The sequence below is a fragment of the Fukomys damarensis genome, unplaced genomic scaffold (assembly GCF_012274545.1).
Source record: "Fukomys damarensis isolate Sample0158 unplaced genomic scaffold, DMR_v1.0_HiC HiC_scaffold_37, whole genome shotgun sequence".
Lineage (NCBI taxonomy): Eukaryota > Metazoa > Chordata > Mammalia > Rodentia > Bathyergidae > Fukomys > Fukomys damarensis.
The window spans coordinates 6924464-6944574 of NW_022900949.1; the positions used below are offsets into that span (position 1 = coordinate 6924464).

The following is a 20111-nucleotide window of genomic DNA, read 5'->3' on the forward strand; positions in this document are numbered from 1 at the left end:
CCCCTTGCACCTTTCTTCCTATTTCACATTATCTATTAGACCTTTAATCCTTATTTGCACTTTCAGTTTCTCACACCAGAGAAACTATTCAGCATTTACACACCATGTCCCATTTATTTCACTTGAGTATGGCCTCAATGTGTGTCCTTTTAGCTATGCATGTCTCTAGTTTCCCATTCTTTATGGCTGAGTAGTGCTAGTCTCCCATTGATGGGCAGTGCAAGCTTTAACTATCACGAACTGTGCTGCTATGAACACGGGTGCGGCTATATCGCTGTGGTGCGATTCTTTTCATTCTTTGGGGAAGATGCCCAGCAGGGGAATCGCTGGGCCAAAGGGGACCCCCAACCCTAGTTCTTTGAGGTATCTCCAGCCTGATCTCCACAGTGGCTGCACCCTGGACTTTGTTTTCTTGAAAGCAGCATGGAGATAAGACAGAGCTGTCCTCCGAGCACTGTGCTGTTCCAGTGGGGTCACGTTCATGGGGAAGGAACGACGTGGCCCCGTTTTCAGGGGCGGTGTCGGTGGGTGTGGTGACAGCGGTGACAGCGACGCCGGTAGTGGGTATTGTCCAGGTGGATGCGGCGATGGTGGCTGTCAAGCTGCTGAACGTGACACGGGTGACGGTGACAGTGACGGTGAGGATCCCGCAGAGCAGAGCCGTCAGAAGCCCGCGCTGAAAACCGAAGTTCACCACGGATGTTTCTCTTGAAACCTGAATCAGACTTCACTGAACTCTTTTTTGAGCGCCGCTCTACGACGTGTGCCCTAAGAAGTGCCGCTTGATTACCCCATGTAAAGTGAGGGCACCGCCATCGATGATGCGGTTTCCTCCTCCTCAGGTGAAGGCGTCAAGGTCCCGAGAGGTCACGTCGCTTGCTTCAGGGTAACGGCGCTAGGAAAATGCAAAGCGCAGGATCAGAGAGAGTCTTCTTGAGTCCAAGGCACACGTGCAACGTTTTCAAGAGGTTTTGCTGCTGCACTCTGTGAGAGCAAGACAGGTAACATGGACAAGTGAGGCCGGTGATAGGAATGGAAGGAGACATTTCCCTGCTCTTTCCCCTTAAATACAAAGCCCACGAGCCATCCACCAGTTTACAATCGCTACTTAAGAAAACAGTGCCTAAGCCGGGCGTGGTGGTGCACACCTGTAATCCCAGCACTCTGGAGGCTGAGGCAGGAGGATCGCTGTGAGTTCGAGACCAGCCTGGGCTACATAGTGAGTTCCAGGTCAGTCTCAACTACATAGTGAGACCCTGTTTTAAAAAAACTAAAACACAAAACAAAAAGAAAATAGTGCCTATTTGAAAAACAGATTCTGTAGGTTCTGTTTGAAGCATTATACTTAGTTACGTCCTGCATGCTGCCCCTTCCTTGGATATTTGGTGCCTTTTTGATTTATATTCCTCTTGCCTGCAAAAAGAGTCTACTCTAAAGTATGCTATGGAAACTTGACAGAAGGAAACTTACTCAGATGAGGACCGTTATTTGTTTCTTTTTCTTTTTTCTTTGTTTTTGCAGCACTGCAGATCGAACTCAGGACCTTGCGCTGGTAAAGCAGGCCCAGTGCCACTGAGCTACATCCCCGGCCCAGAGGCCAGTTATGTCTTGGGCCCCATTTGAAACTAATGTGCTTATATAAAAGAGGTAATATATATTTTGGAGCAGCCTAGGCCTTCAACAATGATTTAGAGAGACCCCAGAACCATTACGCTTTACACAACACAGAGAGAGATGCAGAGGTCGTAAGAATTGAATCAAGTTCAGCAACATCGTACTACAAGCAGCACCTGATATCTTATCACTAGAGTTCCTTTCTTTGCGATTTCACGAGTGCTTCTTCAGTGTGTTGGAACAAGCTAGCGGGGCCGGGATAAGTGTGCAAACGTCTGCTTTGGCTGTGAATACAATGTATAGCTCTTCCACTGGTATTTCATTGTGGTGGTAATGCTGCATCTTGGCATTTAATTCCAAGGTGAGGTGAGGTTCAGAAGAGTCTCTACTTCATCACATGAACTCAGCAAACTCCTTTATCTTTTTAATTCTATGTATGTACGTATGTATTTTGTTGTTTGAGACAGAGTCTTGCTCTGTAATTCAGGCTGGCCTTGAGTTCACTATGTAGCCCAGGCTAGCCTCAAACTTATGGTGATCCTCCTGCCTCAGCCTCCCGAGTGTGGGGATTACAGCTGTGCACCGTCTATCTTTTTTTTGTTGTTGTTTTGTTTTTTGAGACAGGGCCTCACTATGTAGTTGAGACTGACCTGGAACTCACTTATGTAGCCCAGGCTGGTCTCGAACTCACAGCGATCCTCCTGCCTCAGCCTCCTGAATGTTGGGATTACAGGCATGCGCCACCACGCCCGGCTCCCATCTATCTTTTTCATCTTGACCTTCGTTTTAAATAACAAATTTGTTCTAGGCTATGCTTGCTCTAGCCTCTTATTCCTAAAATTTTATTCTTTTAACTCACGTTACATGACTTCGGGTACCGTTCACCAGATCCCTCGACAATGCTAAGACATCCCAGTAGGCTCCACACTGCCCCATAACATCATACACTCTGCTTGACAAAGCAGAAGTGAAACAGTGAACGTCACACGTGCTGTATGGCAACTTTGAAGAAGTCACAAGGTCCCTTTGAAAACATTGCCAAAGCCAAAACATTTTTCTAGACCCAAGGACACAAATTAAAAAAAAAAAAATCAGTAAAGGGCCAGGGGTTTAGTTCAGTGGCACTGTGCCTGCCTTGCAAGCACAAAGTCTTGAGTTTGATCCCTGGTACCCCCCCATCACTAAACAAGTACCCGCTTACCCTAAAGATGAAAAGTCTTTGTTTCTCACCCACTCTAGTGCCTTCTCACAGCTAACAAAAGAGGTATGTTGCATCTTACCTTGGGCTCCAGATTTTCAAAGAATCTTGTGTCTGCATAAGGAGCTTATTTGCTGGAGTGTTTGCATAGTGCAAATTCCATTAATTTTCTTTTCACTAGAGTAATTTCTTTATTTGGAGACAGGGTCTCGTTGTGTATCCAGGCTGGCCTTGAACTATGTAGCCTAGCTTGGCCTCAAACTGATGGCAATCCTCCTGCCTCAGCCTCCTGAGTGCTGGGATTACAGATGTGTGCCACCAGGCCTGGCTTCATTACAGTAATTTAAACTGCATTGTGAAGGGTGAACCATATTTTAGTGCCTTTGAAACTGAATTTGGAAATGGTAATGGCGTTCAAGGGGTGTCTGGATCATAGCATGGTGCCAACTTCCAGCTACTCTGAGGAAATGGAAAGAGCCCTTTAATGTGAACATGATCAGTTTTATCATATGCGTTTGTATTGAAATATTATACGGGCCAGGGACTTAACTCAGTGCTGCTTCTTCCTGCTCTGTAAGTGCAAGGTCCCGAGTTCAATCCCCAGTACCAAAAAGAAAAAAAAATTGTAATAAATCTCATTAGTTTGTATACTTAATATATATTAATAGCTATAATTTAATTTTTAAGTAAAAATAATTCTTATGAGAATGCAACATCAGAATGTGGGAAGGCATCTACAAACCTTCATCTTTTTTTTTGGTACCAGGGATCGAACTTGGGACCTTGTGCTTGCGAGGCAGGCGGCGGCACCACTGAGCTAAATCCTGGGCCCTACAAACCTTCATCGTACACTACCTTCTTACTATCTATCTTTTACTTCGCTTTTTAATTTATATTTTGGGTTTCTCATGTATGACAAACCATGCAATATTTAAGCTTGTTTGTCTGATTTATTTCTTTTAACAGTATGATCTCATCTTCCTGCTAATGACTCAAGTTTATCCTTCTTTATGGTGTGTATCGTCTTGCTCACCTGGGGCAGACCAAAGATCAGTGAATAGGATTATATCAAATTAAAGAGATTCTGTATAGCAGAGGAATCAGAGTGAGGATGTGGCCTGCAAAATGGGAAACATGTTTTGTTGCCAACTCTTTGGACATGGGAGCAATACCTAGAATGTATAATGTCTATATACATTTATATGTATTTAATAAATAAGCTTATGTCACATAGGTTTTCATATATGAGAAAGGCAGAAACTCAGTAAATTATAGAGTAAAGTCACCGGGGATTTAGCACAGTGGTTCCTCTGCCTGCCTGGCAAGCACAAAGACCCAAACTCTATCCCCGGTACCAATAAAAAAAAAATCTCTTGGAGCTGGGCGTGGTGGTGCACACCTGTCATCCCAGCACTCAGGAGGCTGAGGCAGGAGGATCCTGCGAGTTTGAGACCAGCCTGGGATACACAGTGAGTTCCAGAGGAGTCTAAACTACAAAGTGAGACCCTGTCTCAAAAAACCAAAAAAAAATAAATAAAAGATCATAGGAAACAGTGAGAGAAATCTTTTGCCAAAGGGTGTAGGACCAAGAGATGGAGAAAACAGGTAGCGAGGAAGGGGAAGGGGATGAAAAAACATAATCAAGATGTGTCACGGGCATATACCCAACTTCCCACAAGGAATATAATCATTGTGTACTGATAAAAATAAAAACATACAAAATGTAAATCAGTATGTCCCTCTGGAAACACTATGAAGACTACCAAGAAAAGTTGAACATACAAGTAGTGTAAGAGGCAAGTATACCAGTGCTGGTATTTATGCAATTGAAATGAATCCAGCATACAGTTAAATACCTCTCCATCCACATTTATTGCAGCACTATTCACAATAATATATGAATTCATCAGCAGAGAAATGGACAAAGCAGATATCATTCATATATATATATTTATTTATTCATATAATATATATAAATATATATATATATTCAGCCATCAGGAACAGGTCATGTCATTTGCAGAAAGTTTGAGGGAATTGAAGAATATTGTGTTAAGCAAAATAAGCCAGATATACAGCGGCAAGCATCACATATCTTTGCTCATATGTGGAGACGGGAAAATAAGTACGATCTGAAAACAGAAGAGGGACAGTTAGGAGCCGGGAAGATGTCCTCGGGGAAAGGAACACAAAAGAAGTGAGAAGGGAGGCTTGAAATGATCAAAGCACGACTCGTGCAAGTGTGGATATGTCACAGTAAAACGCAGTAATTTTTTTTCTCATTGAGTTTGTTGGTACTATTTCACAAATCAACCAATAACGGGCAAATGTTGGCGGGGCTGTGGGGAGAAAGGAACCCTTCTCCATTGTTGGTGGGAGCGCAGACTGGTGCAACCGCTATGGAAATCAATATGGAGGTACCTCAAAGAGCTGGGACTGGAGGTTCCATCTGACCCAGCCATCCCCCTGCTGGGTATCTTTCCAAAAGAATTAAAAGAATCATACCACAGTGATATATGTGCACCTATGTTTATAGCAGCACAGTCTGTAATGGCTAAAACTTGGAAACAGCCCATTTGCCCATCAGTTGGAGACTGGTTAAAGAAGATGTGGTTTTTCTATAAAAGGGAATATTACTCAGGCATAAAGAATAAGAAAGTAGAGTCATTCATAAGAAAATGGATGCATATTGAGGCCATACTGTTAAGTGAAATAAATAAGACACACAGGTGTAAATACTGAATTGTTTCTCTGGTGTGAAAAACTAAAAGTGTAAATAAGATGAAAATGGTATAATGTGAAATAGGAAGAAAAGGGCTAAAGGTGTAGGGGACGTGGGAAGGGGAGGGGAGAGGGAATAAGGGAAAGGAACAAACATGAGAAAATCCATTCATTTTTTTCCTTTACAGTGAATGTGTGTTAATAATTATAACAAAATTATTATAGTCGAAGTGGACGAGCCTTTGTGCTCCACAGGAAAGATGGAGGTGGTGATAGTACAATGCACGTGTGACCGCAGGGAGGCACCACTGATGCCCAAGTCAGTTTTCAGTCCTTGGCTAAGAAGCAGAGACAGATCAGAAGTGCGAGGGCGTAAGGTCTCTTCAATGAGCAAATTCTGATGATTTCCTTGACTCCTCCTACACGCGTGAGAGTGAGACAATGAGATAAGGACAAAATGACACCTCAGGAATGAGCCAAAATGTCTGCCTTCCTAAAGAGCCACAGGAAGACACCCTAACATCTGAATCTTCTAGTACCATATGTACCCCCGAGCACTATTGTGAAAAATTGTTAATTATCTGCATGCCCATATTTATTGCAGCATTATTTTTTTTTTTTTGGTACCAGGGATCGAACTTGGGGCCTTGCGCTTGCGAGGCAGGTGAGCACTATTCACTATGGCTAAGATACAAAGTCAGCCTACATGCCCCGGAACAGAAGAATAGATAACAAAGGTACGTTTACCAAATGGAGTACTATTCGGCCCTAAAGAAGAATTAAAATTTCCCATCATCTGTTGCAAAATGGATGAAACTGGAGGACACTGTTCAGTGAAATAAGCCCGACACAGAAGACATGCATCATATGTTCTCTCGCACGTATGATCCCCCACATTCAATCTGGATGTAGAACCATGTTTACCAGTGGTTGAGAAAGGGTCACCTACGAGGGACAAAGGAAGTGTGGATTTGATCTGTGCGCACTGTGTGCAGCCGTCCAGGGACATCTCACATGGAGTTGCAGAGCCTGCTCTCTCCGGTCTTTGCAGTAAACAAGGGTGCCCCACATGCATACTCGTTTCCAGGCAAGTGACCCACACACAGCTGCTGCAATAGCTGTTCATGGTTTACATCTTTCTTCCTCTCCAGAAGGCCGCTCTGTGTCAGAGGAGCCGCCTCTCCTGAAGGTTAAGCTCTACTCTTCAGGAGAGACCCAAGGGCCAACTCCAGAATGACCTGGGGCACAGAAGACCACACCGCCCACCTGCTTGGTGTCGGTACAACTTGATGGCGCTGTTCACACTTCGGAGCTTTCTGTGAGAGGCGGCTGGGGACAGTGTCTAACCAGACCCTTCACGAGTTATCTTCCCTACCTTGACTCCCTTTTTCTTCCATTTCTGAGCAAATCACATAGGCTCCAACCTCTGTCTTAACTTCTGACTGTAGTGTTCAACCCCAGGAAGACTCCAAGGGGACAGCTCGGGGACGGGGTCCGGCAGAAACCCTGGCCTGGAGGCCTCGTGTCCACAGTGAAGGTCTTACTGCTTGTCGCAGCCCCTCGGGCACAGCGTTCCGGCTCACAAAGGACCAGGCCAGCGGCAAGAGTCATAGCACACGGGGGTAGATGGCTTCTCACTGCAGTGCGTAGAGTCCACCCGTGGCCTTCTGAGTCTGGGTAACTTCATCACCAGGGGTCGGTTTGGTCACTGCCAGTCTTCAGATCTTCAAACAACCGGCAGCCCCTCGTGGAGTTTCAGGGTGGTGCTTTATTTAAAACTCAACGTCTATGCCCTGCTCTCCTGACCCCTCTACATTGTTCTGCTTTTATCTTATGCGGCATGTGTTGCTCTGTAACGTGCTGTCGAATCCTCTATCGAAGTTTATTTTGTTCTTTTTGGTACCGGGGATCGAACTCCAAGGCAGGCGGAGGAACCACTGAGCTACATCCCCGGCTGCTGTTGAAGTTGATCCCCCAACACCCCCTTAAACGAGGGTCAGCTCTGTGAAGTTCAGGGCCTTGACGGCGCATCCACCACGGTCGCTCCAGCACCCAACCAGTGCAGGCAGGTAGTGGACCAAGAGTATTTTTTAAGTGAATGTTGAGAAATAAACGTTTTTGTTCAATATTCCTTGCATGTTTATGGAAGAGAGAAAGGACGAGAGGGAGGAAGACGGAGGAACGAGGAAGAAAAGAAAAATAGAGGGGACGAAAGAAACAGAATGAGAAAGAAAAATGGAAGGAAAAGGAAATAAGGAAGGAAGGGAGGGAGAGAGGGAGAGGGGGGAGAGAAAGCTCTTTTCATTTGGCCTCCTAAAGCAAATACTGTCCAGTACCCAAACCTTTCCCTTTTCGTTCAGACCAGGGAACCAGGAAGCTGCCCGTAGCACGAGACTTTCGGCTTAGAAAAGGCTTTCTAGAGGGGCTCCTCTTACCATTTTGGTGTGGGTAGTAGAGTGAGACATCTCGGGACTGTAAGTGCCGCCGCCTTTCCGCATCCTACCGAACCACTTCTTGTATTCCATTCGCACCTGAAAGTGTGAGAAACGTAGAAACCCATGTTGTCTCCAGAGTTTGGTTTGAGGGCAAGGACCCTGGAGTGGAAGATTAAAGATAGAGATGTAAGCCCTACCCTCTACCACTCTCCCTTGGACTTTTAGTTTACCAGTGACCATACTCATGTTGGTCCCTTTTATTGAAACCAACTCCCTCCATTGGAAATGAAAAGGTACCCGGGCCAAGCACCGCAAGGACTTGGCATATGGTGACGATGGTGGTGACGACGGTGAATGTTATGACGGCGTCGGTTTTGAAGATGATGATGGTGTTTATGGAGGCCCCTTTGTATGACGCATTCGATATGAAGTTTGGCCTTTAAGCCTTACATCAACTCAACAACAAAAGTACTCTTTTTACCTCCAACAAAGATGTAGAAATCGAGGCCCTGGAAATAAATGCATTTGTCCGGTGTCACAGGGAGATGCTCGGAACCCCTCCTTTCTTACGGAAGGGCCCCTGGTGTTCCACGAGTTGACTTGCTTTTACCTTCTGCCATGTTAAGAATGACATTTAAAGGTGTAATGAGCGAGACTACTTCACCAAGACATTTAGGTCGTATATCGCTCTTCTGGGGGGAAACCAAGCATAAAGAAGGCACTAAAAGATGGAAAAGAAGCAAATGGTGTTAAGCATCTTAACCGCTAACTCCAGTTACCGGCAAAGAGAAATGTCAGAGAATCGGTTCCGACTTTGTACAGAGAGCCAGGACGTGGTGGGATTTATGTGGCACCGTTCCATTTGATCCTCGACCCTTGGAGGAAGGCACTGCCATCTCTGCACAGGAGAAGACGGGCTCAGAGGAGGCGCAATGCCCGAGGTCACCTGCCTGGTAAGCAACCTACTTAGCGTCAGCCCTGCGGTTGGTGACGAGGGCTCCCTGAGGTTTGGTAGACTGCACCAAATATTTCAGCAGTCCGTACAGCGCGTCGCGCTGCAGGAGGATTACTCCATCTGTCCCCGGTGCACTCAAGCACGGGCGCGTGATTTGCTTTAGCAAAAGAAATAGGAGTCAAACCGATGTGAGTTATGGCAAAGAAAGCTGAGCTGCGTCCCACACTGTGTTTTGTCATGATCTCCTCTCTTCAGCCATGAGATCACCAACATCTTATCTATTTTTTTCCAATTTTAGTTTTTCATCTACAGATTTTCAGTACATAATAGCTACATTCCTCAGGGGAGTCGGTCCAGGTATATAACACATTTCAGTCCTCTTTTCAGGCCCTTCTTCCATGTCTTGGTCGTCTTCCCTTCCGAAAAAGCTCTATCTCCCTGCCTCCCATCATCGACATTTTATTTAGCTCTCTTTGTTTCTTATATAAGAGACTCAGATGATATTTAAGCTTGTGTTTCTGATTTATTTCACTGAACCTTATGATCTCAAGGGGCATCAATTTTCCTACAAATGACTTAAGTTTACCCTTCATTGTAGGGTGGTACTCCGTGGTGTGTAAATACCACACTTTCTTTTTCCATCCATGTGTTGGTGGACACGAAGGCCATTTCCAAGGTTTAGCTCCTATGAATTGTGCGGTTATAAATATGGGTATGGATGCATTACTATAATATGATGTCTTTAATTCTTTTGAGAAGATTCCTAAATGGGGAATAGCTGGGTCAAGTGGATTTTTTTTTAAGGTACCAGGGAGTGAACTCTGGACCTTGCGCTTCTGAGGCAGGCAGTGGAACCACTGAGCCAAATCCCTGGCCCTCAAGTGGATTTTTGAGACGGGAAGCCACACCTGTACCCTGAATCCCTGGGTGAAGACAGTGTGGATTAAGGCACAGTTAGATAGTATGAGCTATAAAAAAAAACCCTTTATTTTAAGCCACTGAGAGTAGAGGACCAGGAGGAAAGGAGTATTTGTTAATGTGCGTATTCTACCTTACACTGGATGCATGCTCTTTTTAAAAAGGTTCTGGATATTTAACCCAGGAAGCATCGCACTGAGCCATACCCTGTCCTCCTTTGTGAAGCAGGGTCTCATGAAGTAGCTACATTGTCCAGGCTGGGCTCAAATTTGCTGTCCTCCTGCTTCAGCCTCCCGAAGTCCTGGGATTACAGATACGCGCCACCATGCCTATCTTGGGTAGTCTGAAACGACTTGCTGGAACTCTGAGCAGATGACGTAGCATGGCCTAGAAATACCTGAACGTTCTTTGCAAACGGAAGACAGCCACAATTACAAGTTCAAAAGGCCAAGGGGAGGCGAGAAGGTGAGGCACCGTTCAGTAAGACTTTGCGGTAGGCTGGTGAGAGAGGCAGTAATTGGTCTTACCTGGCGATTGAGAAGACAGTACACCACGAAGAGCAGAACCCCCTGCAGGACATTGATGGTGGTGAAGGCGTAGGCGATGGCTGATCCCACTGTCTTCCCTACTCCTTCAACCATGAAAAAGGCAAGGCCCCAGGAACAGCCCAGAACAAAGAGCTGAGCGATGGCTTTGAACGTCATGAGTCTGGGGGAAGAGAGAGCGGAATTAACTGTGGTTTATCAGGTTTTCTGGAGGTATTTAGTTAAGACTAGTGCTAACTAAACGCTCTGCATGCATGACCTTATTTAACCACCACAGTAGCCCTATGCAGAGGGTGACGTATACAAGGTCACACAGCTGAAGACGGAGCAGAGCCCATGTTTTCCATGGTGATAATGAGTTCATGGCTTTGGGGGACAACTGACAGCATGAGGCTTCTTCGAGCAAAAATTGTGTTTGGTGTGATGGAGTGGAGCTGTGGATGATAACTGTCTGGGAGAGATGTGCATGTGAGTGTGTGCTCAGGAGCCTTCTCTTACACGCTCGTGTGTAGGAGCAACCGTGAGTCTCCCAGAGGGAGGAAATTGAGGATAAGTGATATTATGTGGGTCTGACAGCTAAGAGTCTGACCCAAAGTCAGGGTCGGGAGATGGACAGATATTCTTTTAATTTATATCTGTAAAACTAACCAATGCAAGATACTTACCCACTCTTGTCTAAGACGAGCCAAGTGTTAACTTGGTTCATATTTTCAATAGATATAGCACCTTACACTACATAGGGTGGAACTGTAAATATTCCATACACGTATTTGTCAGGGTTTAGCATCTATCAATTTTGAATTTAGTATTGGAAGTCGTCACTATTGTTTTACATTTAAAACCGACACCAGCGAGGGTTGAGTTTCTAACGTCAGGAAGAATGGAGCCCAGGAGGGTGTAATTCTCATGGATGAGGTCAATACTTCTGACGTGAATTTCACGTGAAGAGGATGGTGGACAAAGGAGATGTTCAATAATTTTTTTCAATATATTTTTTCGAAAGAAGGAGCAATCAAGTTACCCGAAATTCATAGTTGTATTTCTTCTATAAGTTGTCCCTCAAATGCTCTTTAGCATTCAGATAATTTACAGCTTTTCTTCCCCCGGTGGTGCTGAGGACTGAGCCCAGGGTCTCACACATGCTGGGCAAGCCGCTGCCACTGAGCTACACCACAGTCCCATACCATGTTTGTGTCCCAGGGTTTTCTTTTCCAAGAAGAATGGGACCCATAGGACAAATCCTTGAGTATCACTGATTCTGGGACCTTCTTACCTGGTATCCTGAATGGTAGAGACTTCTTTATTGAGAGAAGAAAGTTTGCTTCTCAAAATCCATAGAATTCGGAAGTAGAACCCAAGGTTTATCTGTGGAAACAGCGTGAAAAAATGACTGAGAAAAAAAAAAAAACCTTTGAGATCCTTTCAAACAACCTAACTTCCCTTGGATCTCAGGATCTTGTCCCAAAACATACAGGCTTCATAGGGATTCTAGGGACATGCTCAGTCTATTGGGTACTATGTACAGCACCCCTCAATACTGTGTGCTTGATTAGGTGGCTTCCACCTTGAGATCACAGGTTTTGTTTGTTTGTTTGTTTTTTTGGTTTTTTGAGACAGGGTCTCACTATGTAGTTGAGACTGACCTGGAACTCTATGTAGTCCAGGCTGGTCTCAAACTCATAGCGATCCTCTTGCCTCAGCCTCCCGAGTGCTGGGATTACAGGCATGAGCCACCACACCCAGCCTAGAGATCACAGTTTTAAGTGAAATAAATCAGACATGGAAGCTTCAATATCACAATTTTTCTTATATGGGAAACCCAAAAATATAAATGAAGTATATTGCAAAATAAAAGACAGTAGAAAACAGGCAGATACGTCTTTTGCCAGAGGTAAGGAGACCAGGAGATGGAGAAAAGAGGAGAGGGATAGGGCATTTTAAAAAAAGGAATTAAGATGTGTTATGTACATGGACCACCTGCTCATGAGGAACTTAATCATTGTGTACTGCAAACAAGCAATAGTAAAATTTAAAAAATTATTCAACTAGCACACTTTGAAAGTAGAAAGCTATGGCCCGGGATTTAGCTCAGTGGTTCTGCCGCCTGCCTCACAAGCACAAGGACCTGAGTTTGATCCCCAGTACCAAAAAGAAAGAAAGTAGAAAGCTGCTTTTAACAACACTAGACGAGATATAATCAGGAAGTTCCCAGAAAATAGGAAAACACATCACCCTGTGCAGAGTAAACATTCATTCCATGTTTAATGAATGAATGTAGGGTTTTTTAAAGAATTCTCAGCAGAGGTTTATATTCTAGCACAACAGTTACCGGGGAAAGCCATGGGAATGGAAATGAGGACAATATTTTCAGGACAATGGATTGGTGGCACGGAGCTCCACTTCCTTATCTTCCTAACGGAAGAGGTGCACTCTCTGTGCTGGGTCAACAGAGGCGGGCACACACGTACGGAGCCATCACCTACCGTGATGATGACTGCCACTGGCCCCATGAAGCTCCAGATGAATCCTTTATCAGTTGTGAGCCAGCAGCTGGGGAGAGGAAGATAAGCATTAGCTGTCTCTTCCTCCAGAGAAAGGACAGAGCATGAATAAAAGCTTCTGGGGCAAGATCTGAACAGTGCCAAGAGCCATTCTGTTTAGGATTTGGACTTTAGACAGATTCCTCTTCTGACACAAGCAGGGAGTTCTTTGCTTCAGTTTCCCCAAATGTGAGGGGAGCCTCAGTATTGGAAAGGTTAAGCGGCTACTGTGATGATAACACTGAATCTTGAAGTAGGTTCCATAATGTCAGTCTTCAGTTTTTTCTTCCTCAATATGTATAGTCTCTTCAGATTCTTCTGTTTCCTCCACAGACACATTTCATCGATACCCACAAAATACTTATCTGGGATTTGGACTGGGGATGTATCACACATAGAGATCAAGTTGGAAGGAACTGACACCTTACCGCTATCGACTCTCCTTATCCATGAATATAGACTATCTCCACCGAGTTCCTCACTGAGTAAGGTTCTCTCATACAGAACTTTTAGCAAAGATTAAATCAAATCATATATATAAAGCTTTCAGGGACAGTTCTTGTCAAAGAATTAAGCCCCAATCAATGTAGTCCTGGTGAGGATGATTGCTATAACGGGAGTGTAAAAACAATGATTCAACAAGCATATAATGCTATTCAAGGATATTAATGACGGACACAGAACACTGGCTCTCAAACACTTGGTATTTTGTCAGCTAACTCTGTCAAAGGCCGTATAACTTATTCTAAAAGGCAACAAACCTGGCCATATGAATCTGAAGGAAAAAAAGGCAAGCCACGGGCAACAGTCAGAGGGCTGAAAAGATTCCGTACGTAAGCTCTATTTCAAGGCCTGCCAACTGCGGGCCACGATCCAGGTACCATTTGCCACTTGTTTGCAGAAATCAAGTTATAAGGATACACAACTTTACACATCCGTTTGTGCACCGTCAGTGGCTGCTTTCCCACTGTGAGGGTGACGCCGAGCAGTGCCGCAGAGGCCGCACGGCCCGCACGGCCCCAGGAGAGTTACACCCTGACCCTGTATGAAGTTCGCCAGTGCCTCATTTTTCCTATCACTCCATCTCCAGAATCGTTCTTGCGGGTCGGCGTTCAAGCCAGAGACTGGCTTTCTGGCTTTAACAGGGGCGAGATTGTAGGTGATGCTTTAGCACACGCACAGCCAACTTCCTAACCCAACCACGGCTACCAAACTGTGAACTTCCTTAAGTCACTGCCGAGGCCAGAGCCTTTCGGACTTCCTCAGCGAGGCAGTTAAACCTAGCCGGTAAGAGTCTCGGCTTGACCCACTTCCCACCTGAGTATACTGTGAACAGTATACCGAGTACTGCTGAATACTGTGCAGTAAAGGGATCCTGCCCTGGGGATTTTCCCTAACTCTCTTCTTAGCTCCGATCTGGAAAAGTGTGTGAAGGGCACTAAGCCCCACATGCCCCGGGCAACAACGTACCAACCCGCTGACTTGACCGGGCCTGGCGAGGTGGCGGGAGCCACTTGGCGCATGGCGGGCTGTTGGCAGCTGTTTTCACTGTCACTCTCTCTGCCTTGGCGACGAAAGCACCCACACATTCCCCCCACTCCTTCAGAACCCTGTGGAGCACGAATCCCACAACTTCTTGGTGTGGGGCCACGGACTTACCTCACCTGCCCCCAAATTTCCTCAAGTTTTATTCGAAGTGTTGGGCATATGTATGTTTGACTAGGGAAAAGAGCTCTGATTTTCATAAAAATTAATTCCCTAAAACCGTCATTCTAGTGGCCTCCAGAAATAGTATTCCGGCTTAAGGAAGGACTAGTTTGCAGGATAATTCACAGTTAGAACGATGTATTTTAAGATCAATGTTTTTGATTTCGAAGCACGCATGGGCTACATACAGCATTTGCACCACGTACACATCTTGTGCTTACTGAGTACTCGTTCCGTAATTTTTGTGTCCGACAACTGCACACACGCTGACGATCACAGCTGGGGTGCCGTAGCCCAGAGGGTACATGAACCTCTTCTTGAATCTGCTCGCACTGGTGTAGTTGGCCACCTGGAGGTTCCTGACGGTGAGGAAGAGGTGCAGCCCCTCCAGGAGCATCCAGGTGAAGGCGGCCAGGTACAGGTAGTGCAGCATCCCTGCAATGATGGCGCACAGCGCCTGGAAGCAGAGAGGAGCGCGGGAGTGGGGTAGATGTCGGCTAAGCCTCAGTACTTACCATTCCCCGGATGTTGGGTACCAGTATCATTTGCCTAAGATCAAGATGGAGCTCTGGGAACTTCTGCTGGCTACCAAAACTCGCTTGTCCCATGAACTGACCAAGGCAGAAATGTAAAGGAATAAATGTCATTGGGGCAGACACCAGATGCACAGCGCGTGACTCTTGCCATTGCACTTGGAGTCTGAGGACTTTAGATTAACCCTGAATAAACATAGCACACTCAAAATATCACGCAATCTGTTGTTAGGGCGAACGAATCCATGGAAAGCAACAGCCGCCCTTCACCAAAGCTATCTCAGTACTAATGAGTGAGCTAGTTTAAAGACTAATGCGTCTCTTTCCACAGATGTAAACATACGACATGAGAAAGTAGTCTATTCATAAACATAAGTACCAGAAAATTGAATGTGTGTTTAATTTTGATCTGCAAGCACCTTAAGTACCACACTTTTTTTTTTTGTACCGGGGATTGAACTCTGATCCTTGCGCTTTCGAGGCAGGCGAAACTAAGTTTTGGCAGATTCACCCCATTGTAAGCTGACTCCAAGGCAGAAACATCATGGCAGAAACAAAGATGCTTAATTCTTGGAAGCCGTGTGGGGGAGTAGTGCCAGCCAGGAAACAGGACAGGGACATACACAGCACCCAAAGTCATGCCACCACGGCCCACCTAGAAGTGTGCTCTACCACTGTTATGCCGAGCCTCTGCAAAGTCTCAGGACAAAATGCAGGCAGATCATCTGCCACAGCACAAGGCACATGATCTTTATTACAACTGCAAATGGAGTCTGGTTCTCAAATGAAATGTCCCGAGCCTGGCCTTGACTAAAATTACAACAGATGTCAGTTAAACCAAGAGGATTGCAAGACACTCTTTTGAAAACACACATTCCAACAAATTGGAAGATCTGCAAGAAATGTATGAATTCCTACAAACATGTGACTTACCAAAATTGAACAAAAAAGATGGGAAACCTCAGAACACAGAAGAAACAAGCAATAAAGTTAATGCCATAATTGAAACTCAGTGAAGGGGAGAAACTCAGAATCCAATGGATTTGCTGTAGTATTTTACTAAAATACTAGAAAGGAGCTAAAACCTGCACTCCTTAAACTTTTCTATGCAATTGAAACAGAAAGAATTCTTCCAAACTCATTCCATAAAGCCAGAATTTCCCTGGGATCAAAACCAGATAGGAACCTTGATGCAACAGAAAGCAAATCCCAATATACTCGTTGAAGACAGATGCAAAAGTCCTCAATATGATACCTGTGATATAGTTCATCAAATTACTAAGAAGATAATAAACCCAAGCCAAGTCAGCTTCATCCCAGAAATGCAGGGACAGCACAACATCAGGACAACAGTAAATACAACCTATTCAAATGGCTATCATGAAGAATACAACGAGCAACAAATACCAGTGAGGATGCAAGGAGCAAAGAACCCTTTTGCATTCTTGTTGCAAATGTAAACCACGACAACCATTATGGAACCAACGTGGTGAGAGCTCAAAGAATTAAAACAAATTCCACTGAACACAGCTTGGACTCTCCTGGCTAGATTCCTGAAAGAGTTAAGGATGTCATAACAGAATGACATAGGCAGACATGTTTATACCAGCAAAATTCGCAGCGGCTGAGCTCTGGATACAGCCTGAATCCTCACCAACAGAGAAATGGCTAGAAAAAACCATGGTATGCGTATACAATGCAATATTTACAAAGTAGCAAGGAATGGAATCATATCCTTTGCAGGAGTATTGATGGAACTTCTGGTCATAATGTTGGATGAAAGTTAAGTATGGCGTGATTTATCTTACATGAGATCCCTAAAGTGTAAGTAAATAAATGATTACAATAAAGAAGGCATAGAGAAGAGAAGAAGACAGACTTCACAGAAAGAGATCAGGGGGACTGGGGCAGTAAGAGAAGGGAAATAAAGCAATAAAAATGATCAGGCACGTTATATACATATATCAAATACCCCAAACGAACACAAGCATTGTGGGTTTTTGTTTTTTTTTTGAAGTTTATTGGTTACCGAGAGTTTGGAAAAAGAGAAGGATGAAGTGGCGGGGGGGGTGAATCACAGAGAATTTTGAGGATGCGTTTTGAGGATGCGAGATTCTTCCCATGATGCGGTCAGGGGGCACATAAGTCATGGTGCATCGCACAAGATCCATACCAGGTTCAAGAGGAAGAGTGAACCCGAGTATAAACTGCGGGATCAGAATAACACGTCAGACCTAGTTCATGGGCGTTACCAAAGGTACCGCTCTCAGGATGTCATAGTTATTCTGTATTCCAAACATCCAGTAATAAAATCTCAATCAAAAGTAACGTAAGTAAAGTGGGAGGACCACAGGATGGCCTTGGAAGCTGTGTACGGAAGCCAACGAAGGCCTCCTTCAGCCTGATGCGGCTGGTCGATGCCCTTCAAAACTGTTTGTCCTCCCTCTAACGAAAGACAAGGAAGAAAGTAACTAATATTGCGCCAAGACACTGTGGGGTTTATTTGTTACAGCAGCTATTTTTTCCGTGTCTAAATCTCAGTCACTCAAATTACACTAAAAACGTGTGGTCTTACTCGAGTTATACAGGTGAAGGTTGAATCCAGGACTCTCTTTTTCTCTCACACCACCCCTGCTGCTCTATTAACACCTTCTCCTCATCTTTTCTTCGAACGAGAGGGCCAGGCTGGACTAGGACAACAAGGTAATTGGATTAAGTCACTCACCTTGGGCTCAGTTCTTCTGATGCCTGTGAGGAAGAGGAAGTGGGCCAGGAAGAGGCAGAGAGCGAGGTGCAGGTGGAGGGTGGTGCCCGTGTTCTGGATGGGTCGGCACAGCAGGAAGGTCATGGCTGCTAGGAAGAGGCACAGTAGGGAGAGGCTCAGCCCCACGTAGGTGATCACCGTGAGCACAGGGTCCTCCTGCAAGCCACCAAGGAGGAGCATCGTACAGTTTTCATCAGCTGCTGTCGCTTTCCCGACAGAGTCACTGCGCTTAACTACTTCTACCCCTGACACTGGTCACTCACCCTCTCTGCCTTGGGCCTCTCTGCAAAATGGAAAGAGATTTACTGCACAGGAGTGTGACAAAAACAACTCTACTAGGTAGAGGCTGTCCAATAGACATAATGGATATGAGGGACTCGTGTTTAATTGATTTTTCTAATAGGTAAATTTATTTATTTATTTTTTTTGGTTTTTTGAGACAGGGTCTCACTATGTAGTTCAGACTGCTCTGGAACTCACTGTGTAGCCCAGGCTGGTCTCGAACTTGCAGAGATCCTCTTGCCTCAGCCTCCCAAGTGCTGGGATTACAGGTGTGTACCACCAGGCCTGGCCTCCAATAGGTAAATTTAAAAAATAAACAAAGAACAAGTAAAATTAATTCAATCATGTATTCTACCTAACCCAATAGCTTCAAAATATTAACAGTTCTGTGAATAATCAGTGTGGATGGAAAGTTATTAGTGAAAATTTTGACAGTTTTTTTATATCAGGCCTTTGAACTTTGTGGATGTTACACGTACAACACATTTAAATTCCTATGCAGTAATCCTATTAAAGAAAAAAGTTGTTTTTAACAGAAAAATACTTTATACTCCTCCAGTTTTAAGAGTTAAAATTGATTGAAATGAAGTAACATTTAAAATTCAGTTTGTCAGTTGTACTTGGTTAAAGTTTAGGTGTTCTATAGTCACGGAGATGATGATTTTATTTAACAGCCCAGCTGTTTATTAATCTCAACAAAAACATTTTTAAAAAAATGTTTTGCTCTCTATTGCAAGTTCAATGTCTAGAACAGTGTCTGGCCCATAATAGACACTTAATAAATATTCTTTTTTTTTTTTTTTTGGAGACAGGGTCTCACTCTGTAGTTGAGACTGACCTGGACCTCACTATGTAGGCAGGCTGGTCTCGAACTCACAGCGATCCTCCTGCCTCAGCCTCCCGAGTGCTGGGATGACAGGTGTGCGCCACCACACCTGGCCTTTAATAAATATTCTTGACCAATAAAATGAGGCCATGTCAATGAAGGATGGAACAAGTTGGTTGTCATATAGTTACATATTTAATAAATTGAAGATAAAAAAAAGTAGGAGTTAAAGAAATTTCTTTCAATCTGAGTCATCCTAGATTTAGCTGGGACCTAGAAAGGCCAGAGAACTACAGCGGTGATCTAGAATGTACACCGAACTCTCACGCACTCAGATGTAGGAGAGCTCTGGAAGGCGATTGGATCACTGCGATGCTATATGCACCAATGGGTTTGTCCTTTGATGGGTTGAGTAGGAAGTGGGGTCCAATCTAACCCGGAAGGCTTTATTCTTGCCCCAGCTCCCCCTTCTCCCTCCACTTCCTGTCTGCCATGAAGTGAGAAGTTTTCCTGCACAGTAGGCCCTTCCTTCCACTGTGCTGTTTCTGCACTGGAGCCTGCCTCCGCGGGCTGAGATTTCTGAAGTTGTGAACCAGAACAAACCTCTGCTCCTGTGAGCTGTGAATGTCGGGTATTGGCTCTCGGCCAGTAGTGACTTAAGACAGTGACTGAGACCAGGGCTGTGCTTTATCATGGGTGACAGACAGTTAGCTGCCTTCTTCCTGGTCTGACCAGGGAGGTTTGGTAGTAGCCCCATCTAACAAAGTAACGGACGCTTTCCGTTCCAAATCCCCTTGGACCTTACTCCTGTAAAGGCTGCCAAACCAACTTCCCGGTGTCTTTGGCTTTTCATGTTAGCTTGAGCTCGTGGGTCTTGAGCTGACCCAATGCCCTATGAAAATCTCAGGGCTTTCATGCAACGGAATCACGGATCTTGGTACCTTGGGGCTCAGAGCCATGAGGACGGCAAAGCTGGACAGGTGGTAGCACTTGCATGTGGTGTAGGAATCATTCCTGCCCGCGCGGAGGCAGCCCTCGGTTGACCAGCTGCCCCCTTCCTCCGATCCTTCCCA

The 20111-nt window shown here is 44.9% G+C and overlaps 1 protein-coding gene across 2 annotated transcripts; it reads right to left on the reverse strand.

The window, feature by feature from the left end:
- Window positions 1-359: 359 nt before the first annotated feature.
- Window positions 360-20111, reverse strand: LOC104869500 (adhesion G protein-coupled receptor E4). Of its 2 annotated transcripts, none has more exons than XM_033759841.1 (8): window positions 19980-20111; window positions 17892-18016; window positions 14855-15090; window positions 12870-12936; window positions 11660-11751; window positions 10369-10549; window positions 7969-8064; window positions 360-984 (listed from the first exon to the last, which is right to left on the reverse strand). In XM_033759841.1, exons 1-8 carry the CDS (start codon window positions 20032-20034, stop codon window positions 919-921), a joined length of 918 nt encoding a protein of 305 aa, XP_033615732.1. In that variant the 5' UTR covers window positions 20035-20111; the 3' UTR covers window positions 360-918. The 2 variants fall into 2 exon arrangements, with proteins under 2 accessions (XP_033615732.1, XP_033615731.1); XM_033759840.1 differs by having other exon boundaries at window positions 17892-18019.